The sequence below is a fragment of the Sesamum indicum genome, linkage group LG5 (assembly GCF_000512975.1).
Source record: "Sesamum indicum cultivar Zhongzhi No. 13 linkage group LG5, S_indicum_v1.0, whole genome shotgun sequence".
Classification (NCBI taxonomy): domain Eukaryota; kingdom Viridiplantae; phylum Streptophyta; class Magnoliopsida; order Lamiales; family Pedaliaceae; genus Sesamum; species Sesamum indicum.
In genome coordinates this window covers 11039409-11049543 of record NC_026149.1, presented here as the reverse complement: position 1 = coordinate 11049543, position 10135 = coordinate 11039409, and the positions used below count along the sequence as shown (strand labels likewise).

General features: G+C 40.2%; 2 protein-coding genes across 2 annotated transcripts; both read right to left on the bottom strand.

Annotated features, from left to right (window-relative positions):
- Positions 7048 to 7607, bottom strand: LOC105162371 (putative disease resistance protein At1g59780). Its single transcript, XM_011080371.1, has 2 exons — positions 7303 to 7607; positions 7048 to 7204 (listed from the first exon to the last, which is right to left on the bottom strand). The coding sequence occupies exons 1-2, from the start codon at positions 7605 to 7607 to the stop codon at positions 7048 to 7050; spliced, it is 462 nt and encodes a 153-aa protein (XP_011078673.1).
- On the bottom strand, positions 7884 to 9713 carry LOC110012034 (probable disease resistance protein At1g58390). Its single transcript, XM_020694118.1, has 3 exons — positions 9243 to 9713; positions 8993 to 9164; positions 7884 to 8260 (listed from the first exon to the last, which is right to left on the bottom strand). Exons 1-3 carry the CDS (start codon positions 9711 to 9713, stop codon positions 7884 to 7886), a joined length of 1020 nt encoding a protein of 339 aa, XP_020549777.1.

Below are 10135 nucleotides of genomic sequence, written 5' to 3'. Positions count from 1 at the left end.
CAAATACTTAAATATTTTTTGTATAGACCCAGGGTTAGAGAAACAATTATATTTTGATTGCTCATGCTTATTGATCATGTATTTTGTAATGACTTTTTGGAACTTTTGCCATGTTTATTGACTTCAACAATTCAATGCATGATAGCTTTTCTAATTATTCAATGAATGTGTAAACGGTGCTCTCGAATATTTGGATTTGACACCAATGCAACGTTCTTCAAATCATGAAGATCTAATGCTCAGATGATCATCTGATGTTTTTTACTTCTGCAACTTTTTCCTACTTCCGCAGGTCGCGTCTTTTATAGATCGAATGATCATTTACAGGTCCTACGATCTTTTCCAGATCGAATGATCTTTCTCAAATCTTGTGATCTTTTGCAGATTCTATGATCTTTTTCAGATCGAATGATCTTTCTCAAATCTTGTGATCTTTTGCAGGTTCTACGATCTTTTTCAGATCAAATGATCTTTCTCAGATCTTGTGATCTTTTGCAGATTCTACGATCTTTTTTCAGATCGAATGATCTTTTCCAGATCTTGTGATCTTTTTCAGATTTCAGAATTAAACATAAACTAAATACTTAACAAAATAAGTTGCGGAAAAAGAACATGATATTTATATATGCAAGCGATCTTTTTCAGATACAATGTACATGACCTTTGATCGACCTCGAACTAGACCTTTCTCAGGTACAAAAGTGATCTCTATTCCCATGGATACATGACCTTTTTCAGGTTCAAAATTATGCATAAAATTTCTTCAAGTTTTGGATATTCCACGGTGTGGGTAGATCTCGACCCTCCATATCCTAGAGGCGATAGGTGCCTCTTCGTTTGATTTCTGTAACTTTATACGGTCCTTCCTAGCCTGGGTCCAGCTTTTCCACATGCTTCGACACCTCCACCTTCTTCAAAACAAGATCTCCAACTTGGAATTGTCTGGGCCTCAATCTTTTGTTGTAACTCCTCATCATCAAGCTTTTATGATGTAGCATTTTTGCGTACGCGACCTCCCTTTTCTTTTCCTCGATTAGTTTCAAGTCCAGCAAGCGCTCCTCGTGATTGGTCATTGGATTGTACATAGTCACCCGATGTGATTCTTCGCCTATCTCTGCAGGAATAAGAGCTTCAGTACCAAATACAAAGCAAAAAGGAGTTTCACCTGTTGATGATCTAGGAGTAGTCCGGTATGCCCACAAAACCCCAAGTAATTCGTCCAACCATGATCTTTTGGAATCTAGTCTTGTCTTCAAATGCTGAAGGATGGTCCTGTTAGCAACCTCGACCTGTCCATTCGACTGCGGGTGTCCCACTACGGTAAAGTTCTGCTGAATTTTTAGCTCTTTACACCAACTCGTAATCTTCTTCCCTTGAAATTAGGTGCCATTATCTGAAATTAAAATTCCAGGGACCCCGAATCGGCATATGATGTTCTTCCATATGAACTCGATCATGTTCCCCTCCGTCACCTTAGCCACAGCCTCTGCTTCTACCCATTTGGAGAAATACTCCACAGCTACCACAATGAATTTTTTTCTGAGATCGCGCAGTGGGGAAAGGCCCTAAGATGTCTATCCCCCATTGGTCAAAGGGACAAGCAATCTTAACTGGTTCCATCTGGGTCGCAAGTGCGTGAATCTGTATTGCAAATTTTTGACAGGCCTCGCACTTCTTGACTAACTCTTTCGTGTCTTCCACTAGGGTTGGCCAAAAATATCCTTGTCTGATAACTTTTTCTGCTAGCGACCTTCCCCTAGAGTGATTTCCACAACTCCCTTCATGAATTTCCCTCATAACGTATTCAGCTTTCTCCGGATCTAGATATTTCAATAAAGGCCTTTCTATGGTTCTTTTTGTATAATTGTTCATCAACCAACGTAAAACAAGCTGCTCTTGCCTTCAATCTTCGCGCACCAATGGGGTCAGTAGGTAAACTTCCTTCTTTCAAATATTGGACGATCTCATCCTTCCATGACGGCTTTTCATTTACTGCATTAACGTTAATACTCTCAGTGATCGCGGATGTCTCTTTGATCATCACAGTAATCTTGCGATTTCATGTCGTGGAATTTGGTGCACCTGGCACTTGTTAAATTTGGATATTATGGATTTCGCTTTGGTGTGGTATAATATCATGCTCTCTTCTTTGGTCTCGTAAGTGCCCTCTATCTGTAAAGCAACAAGCTACGAATCTGTGAACACTTCTAAATCTTTCGCTCCCGCCTCTAGCGACAGCTCCAAACTCATGATAAGAGCTTCATATTCAGCTTCATTATTAGCGACTGGAAAAGAGAGTCGTGCTGCGACCTCGATCTCCACGTATTCCTAACCCTGTATCAATATCCCAATTCCTCCATTTCCCGCATTAGAGGATCCGTCCACATGCAACATCCATTTATCCAGCTTGGGCTCGGTCTCAGGCTCGCCGACGAGCTCGACCATGAAATCAGCCAATACTTGTCCTTTCAATGCCGTCCGAGCTTGGTATTCAATATCAAATTCCCCCAGTACACCTTTCCACTTCACAAGCCTACCCGAGGCCTCTAGTCGCGCCAATACATTACGGAGCAGATGATTGGTTAGGACGACTATGCGATGACCTTGGAAGTAAGGTCGCGGTTTACGGGCCGTTACAATAAGCGCAAGTGCCAGCTTCTCAATCTGTGCATACCTTTTCTCCGCCCCTTGCAACATCTTGCTCACATAGTATATCGGACTCTGCACCCCATCTTCTTCTCTGACCAAGGCTGAACTAACCGCATTGTCTGAAACAGCCAGATACACATACAACACCTCATTTCCTTTCAGATTCGTGAACGGTGGTGAGGGCAAGAATGTTTTTAGGTCTTGAAATGCTCGCTCACACTCGTCAGTCCACTCAAAATTTTTGGTTTTCCTCAACACTTTAAAGAAATGCAGATTTCTATCTGAGGATTTTGATATAAAACAATTAAGGGATGCGAGCTTACCGGTAAGTTTCTGGACTTCTTTAATGGTGGTTGGCGACTTTAGCTTTAGTATTGCCTCTATCCTCTCAGGGTTCATCTCAATGCCTCGCTCGCTGACTAGGTACCCCAGGAATTTTTCCCCTGTCACTCCAAAGGTGCATTTCATCGAATTCAGCTTCATTCTGAATTTCCTGAGCGTCGCAAAAGTTTGTTCAAGATAAACTATATGATCTTGCGACCTCGAGCTCTTTACCAGCGTATCGTCAACATAAACCTCCATAGTTCTTCCAATCTGATCTTCAAACATTTTATTCACTAGCCGCTGGTATGTGGCCCTCGCATTCTTCAGCCCAAAGGGCATCACCTTATAGCAATATATTCCCCTTTCAGTCACAAATGAAGTCTTACTCTGATCCTCTTCTGCCATGAAAAATTGATGGTAGCCCTAATAAGCGTCCATCATGGAGAATAGCTCATATCCTGCTGTGGAGTCCACCAATGCATCAATTCGAGGAAGTGGGTACGGATCCTTTGGGCACGCCTTGTTTAAGTCCGTGAAATCGATACAAACTCTCCACTTCCCTCCTGGTTTAGGAACTACAACAACGTTGGATAACCAATCTGTATATTGGACTTCGGTAATGTACCCGGCATTCAACAGCCTTTCCACTTCTTCTTTGATCACCTGGTTTTTCTCCATGCTGAAATTTCTCTTTTTTTGTTGCACAGGTCGCATGGTAGGGTCTACATTGAGCCGATGAACAATCAACTCTGGCGCCACACCCACAAAATCAAACGAGCTCCATGCGAAGACATCAGCGTTCTTTCTTAGCAACGATACCATCATGGTTTCCAACTGCTCGCCGAATTGTGACCCGATACGGGTGGTTTTGGATGAGTCACCTGGTATTACTTCCACTATTTTGTGACCTTCAATCGGCTGTATTCTTTGAAATTGTTCGTCAGGTACCCTACCGCTTTCTTAAAAAACCTCAAATCTCTTTCTCTTGTTAGCATTTTCGCCCTTTTTCAGGGACAGATTATAACATTTTCTTGCCTCTTCCTGATCACACCTTACTTCTCCCACTCTTGCATGGGTCGGGAATTTGATATTCAGATGATAAGTGGAAACTACTGCTCAAAAGGAGTTAAGTGCCGGCCTTCCTAGGATTACATTGTATGCAAATGGGGTATCCACTACTAGGAATTTGACCATCAAGGTTTTCCTTCGCGGTTCATCTCCCATCAAAACAGGTAAATCAAGGGTACCTAAGGGTGCGATCTCGCTACCCCCGAACCCGACCAAAGGAGTCCGCACCGGTTCCAATCTAGCGTTCTCCAGTCCCATTTTCTCCAATACATCTTTCAAAATGATATCCGCCGAGCTTCCGTTGTCTATCAGAACCTTATGCACAGCGAAGTTAGCAATGTCTAACTTGACCACCATCAGGTCATTCTGCGATCCTACTCTGTCTGCCCTATCTTTGTTCCCAAATGTTATTTCTTCTTCCGGCTCAATGTTTGCCATTAACTGACTTCTCTGGTCACTCTTGCTTTGTCGCTTTCTGGATTTTTTAGAATCACCCCCTTCTAGTCCTCCTGCAAACGTTTAAATTACACCTTGCACAGGCGCATTATTTCCAGGATTAGCCTCTTTCAGCACACCTTTTCCTTTATCTTGCCTCTTATCGGGCTCCTAGATCACTCCTTCTGACTATATTGTCGTCTGCCCGACATTGCAGCACCAGTTTCTTAAAATAACCCTATCTGATTAACCTCTCTATCTCATCTTTTAGCTGATAACATTCTTCTGTATCATGTCCTCGCTCTCGATGAAATTTGCAATACTTGCTAGAAAATTTCTTAGCTGCTGTGAACCTCGTGTGATGAGACCACTTCAGTATATCAGACTTTTCTACAGTCAATAGCGCCTTGGTTCGGGTTGTATTCAAAGGTGTATATCGGTGATATTTCGGTCGGTAGGGAGGATCTCGACCTCGATCTACCTGCTTTCCATCTTTCCCATGATCCTGCTCGCGGGTCCTTACATTACCCATCCACTCTCCATCCTTCATTGCATTCATTTCCTCCTCGTTAATATATTTTTGCGCCAAGCGCATCAATTGTTCGACATTGGTCTGCGGGTCTCTTGCCAGAGCAGAGGATGCTCACCATCATGTCAATTCTTAAATCTTGGACCTCCAGAGTCTCGTTATTAAATCTCCCCATGAAATTTTTTATGATCTCATTTTCTTTCTGCCTGATGGTGAATAGATAGGTCGCTGACCTCTTTTGTTTTCTTTTGCTCGTAAAATGAAAAACGAATTTTTGTACCAACTGTTCTTGTGATTCAATACTACCCGCCGGCAAACTTGTAAACCACTCTTGCGCCTTCCCCGTCCAGGTTGTCACAAACAGTTTTGCTTTAATAGATTCCGTTTCTCTGTAAAGATTCATCACTAAATCAAAAGCGACACATGCTCTTGCGGGTCCTTCAAACCGTCATACTTCTGTAAATCTGGCATTTTAAAAGTTGCATTTACAACTTCACTAAGAATCCTATTGCAGAACGGTGAGTGCTTGTTCTGAGTGACTAATTCTCCCCTCCGCTTCAATTCATTAATCTGTTTCCCCAGCAGATGGATCTGTCTACCTACATTATCAACATCCGCGCTCGAAATCGCGGGTTCCCGTCTCCGCCATCCAATTTGTGAACTAGACCCCACTTCAGAAGGGGCGACCGCACGCCTCCTTTCGGGAGCTCTTCTACTCATTCCTTCAGAAACCCGCTCGGTTTATCTTTCACGTTCTACCCTTCGTCTGGCCGTTTCATTCTCAACAGGTTGTGTTCTTCTTTCGTATGCCAAGATGGCATTCCTACTAGCCTCCTCCATCATTCGTTGTAATTCTCCTTGTGTAAGTTGGACTATCCTTTCATTCCCCGCCCTCGGGGTCTCCTCAATTGCCCGCCTACCACCTTCCAATCTTTCCATGTTTTAGGGTTTATGTTTTATCTCCAAAATCGTTCCCACAGACGGCGCCAAACTGATCCGCCTGGATCACGTTTGACCTTGATCAATAATCTCGACCTCCCACGTCACCGATTTGGATCTGTTATCTGGAAACAAAACACAAAGCTAGTCGGGATCGTTCCGCTGATGATACTCCAATGCCTAAGTCAGATGCTGAGATCGAAGGTAAAATTCGACGATCTAAAATATAAGTGTGGAGAAATAGTGTACCTTATCTCAGTGTGGACTTGGAGTATTTATAGACAATGGAGGATAGGACCCACTTGCGGGACAGGTGTCAGCTCCAACGCTCGCCCCTGCAGTGACTAAGCTGCTTCTTCAGTGGACACCTGTCCGATGAGTATTGTAGGTCAGATCTGGGTTCCCTTGGCCCAATTTGAGACGTCATCAAGCCACAATACGTCACATGCGATCTCATGACCTCACCCTGCGACCTTGTTTATGTTCTTTATCCCCCTCGACCTGCGATCTTCTATGCGACCAACCGGCAACACCACATTCTAATCTCCCTCTCCTTGTGGCATCCTCATCAAATATATTTACAGTAATTATTAAAATTTCAAATTCATTAAACTTAATGAATAAAATCTTTTCATTAATAAAGTGCTTATTAAATTTTAAAATAATATGTATTCATTTATGAAGTATTTTATATTTTTGCTTAATTAAACTTCTAAATTTTGTCAAGATTATAAGTATCACATGCAACGCACGTGATTCCTACTAGTAGTGACAATCAATGGAGGCCAAAACACATGAACACAATATTAAAGGATGATGAGGAATGGAACTACTACTGTCTCACCATTGTTAGTCGTAATAATAAATGTCAATGAAGGGTATGTGTTTGATTTTGTGATAATCTTCTCCTTCTTCACCATCCACCACTCCTACCCTCTTCACGAACTCTTCTGGCATAATTATAATCAGTGTTTTTAGAGTATTAATGAATCCCAATCCATCAGGAATCATCTTCAATTTACTACATTTTGCAATAACTAGATGAGAGAGATTGGGCATTGCTCCTTTCTCCACTCTCCACTCTACTAAATTCCGCAAATCATTCAAGGAAAGCCTCTGAGTTGAGGAAATCCAGTTGCCTCACAAACCATCTCTCTGCCCACATATGGATTGCGCCTTAAGCGAACAACTCTTAACATGGGAAGCTTATCTAGTGTTTTCATTGGGTCTTCCTCAATCCTTGTATCCCAAGCTGCAATTCTATCACATTTTGATATAGTTGAACTTCATAAGTTGGTAATTTGCTCACTCGACAATATGCAATACTGAAGTAATGTAGTGAGTGACACATCACCAACCTTTTGAGAAGAGTTGAGCCATCTTCCGAATCCATATTAACACCCATGTAAATATTAAGGTTTACGTCGCGAAATTGTTCTTGATGATTTAAGATGTGATCAACAATCATTGACAAACATTCTTCATAAAAAATTCTTCCTTCCAATACTCGGAGCTTCGGCAATTTAAGAAGATGAGTGATGTCATCAACCAAACTGTTGAACCCAGTTATCATCTCCAACTCATTCACCCCTTCCAATTTCAATTTTTCACCTCCAACGCTCTCATGAAGTAATCCCAAAAATAGATGCCTCAAGTGCCTCATTTTGTATATGTAATTAGGTAATCTAATTGTATTTTTCACATTCAATGTCTGCAACACAAGGTAGCTTGCATATAGATAGTGGCAATTCTTCCACACCACTATTTTCGAGACTCAATAGCTTCAACAGCTTCAATTTTTCGATTCCTTTGGGCAATTTCAGATTCTCAAATGTATAACCTTCCAATACTATGACTTTGAGAGATTTGAAAATCCCAAACATAATGTAATTATACAAAAATATATCTCGCCAGTCCGTTTTGAGGAATAGAAAAGATCTTATGTTCTTATTTCCCCCAATCCTGTAACTAAGATCCTGTAACTAAGATCGTTGACCAGAAATCCTTCTTTTTTTCCTTTTATTGGCAAACACAAATCTCGTATCATATCACGAAGCCGGCATGACTTAAACCTATTATATAGCGGCAACTCGTCTATTTCCACTTCAACCATACACCTATTTGCTAGCTCGAATAAATACCGTTCTGCCACATCTCTCAAACTTTCTCCTCTTCCCTTATCTTCGGAACAAATCATTCCTTCAGCCATCCATAGTAAATATAGTTTTTCTATATCTATTTCTTCATCTTCTTTAAAACAAGCCAAATACAAAAAACATGGTTTCAGATTCCAAGGGAGCACACTGTAACTCAAATCTAGTATTTGATTTACTCCATTGTCATTCTCCAAACTTCTTCCATGTAGAAGGTACGAATCAAGATTTCTACACACATTTTTCCATTCTATTGATGCCTTTTCATGACGAAGTCCATTCTATTGATGCCTTTTCATGACGAAGAGTTCCTCCAATAACTGAAATGGGTAATGGTAAATAACCATATTTTTTTACTATTTTCCTTCCATATTCTTCCAACAACTTTATTTCAGTTGTAGGTATCTCTGAATACATAATCAATGAATGTCAGTTAATTCAAAATATTATAAAATTTGAATTTCTTATAAATATGTATAGTAATTAAAACAAATCAAAACAAGAGAATTTCATCCTATACTTTCAACAAATAAAAAATAGAAATAAAATCTGAAAGCATAACTTTATATTGCTGAATCCATTTCTTTGTATGGCTTTCTAAATGTTTGATTTCTTTTACGTTTTAAAAAAATTTTGTATTAAGAAATAAATATTAAATTGCTATTCAATAGCATTTTATACATATAGATCAACTTGAAATTTACATAAGAAAATTCAAACAATCTTGTCATCATGAAAACTATAAAAAAACATTAAACTTAACAAAATAATCTTATTCGCTAAATATATACTATTAATGATATCTTTAGTATCATTACTCTTTTTTCTTTTGTCACTAACTAGAGAAAGAAGATTCAAAATCAATAAAATAAAACAAGAAATTTTACAAACTAACCTTGTGAATAGTTGTTCGGGAATGCTATCTTTTGAAGGAGCTCCCATCCTTCATCTTCACCCAAACACTTGAGATTGTGGACGTATCCTCTGGAAGCAATGTTTTGATTTCTGGTTTTGAGCAAAACTTTGCTATCTGCCTCTGCAATCGGAAAGGCACGCCTTAAGCAATTCTAGTGATCAACTTCCCAAACGTCATCCAAAACTAGGAGACATTTTCTGTCTTTTTGTACTTAGTACAACTTTCTAACCAATGTATCTTCGTCTTGCTCTTCACTTTCATTTGGAAGAAGTTGCTTTAATAGTCGTTGGAAAGTAGTTTTGGGTTGAAATTGCTGACTTACACAAACCCAAGCACGATATTTGAAGCGCCGCTCCACGGCCTCCCCATTGTAAATTTTAGTAGCAAGAGTGGTCTTTCCCAATCCTCCCATGCCACATATGGAAATCACTCCATTTGATTTGTCATCAGTTGTCAGAACTGATTCTAACTGTTTAATATCCTCCTTCATTCCTACAAAATATTTTTCAACCTCATGCCCATACGTTCTTCTTGACCTATCGGTATCATCTACCAATCTTGATGAGTTGTCTCCTACACTCATAGACTCCGACTGTTTGGTGAGGTCTGACATACGGGACTTGATATCTTTAATGTCTTCTCCGATTTGGTGCATTCTTGACCACTCGCTCAATATACAAGTGAATCTTTTGAGAACCATTTTAAGGCATTTTCCTTTCCTTCTGGACACCACTTCAATGACATATCTTTCTAGCAATTCTCAGCTTGAATGGACAAATCGCGAAGTTCAGCGATCCAATTCTGGACTGTCTGTGAATTGTACCGATCTTGCCTCCTATCAGCATCCTTCAAGAAACAGTGCATGATGTTGAGCTGCCTACCGACTTCCTCAACCCACCGCCCACCACTCGATAGAAACTTTGCTTCCTCAATCAATAAGTCCCGAAGTGTTTCAAGAGCAATTGTTGCAACAGAATCAACCATTTTACTTTGTATTTGGGTGATTTTCTGGAGAAATGTGTTGGATCAGTAGCGGCTAATTGCAAAGTGGATGGATGTTATTGATCTCTTTAATTCACCAACTGCCTTCATTTTATATATGCGCATACCAACTTCTATTCC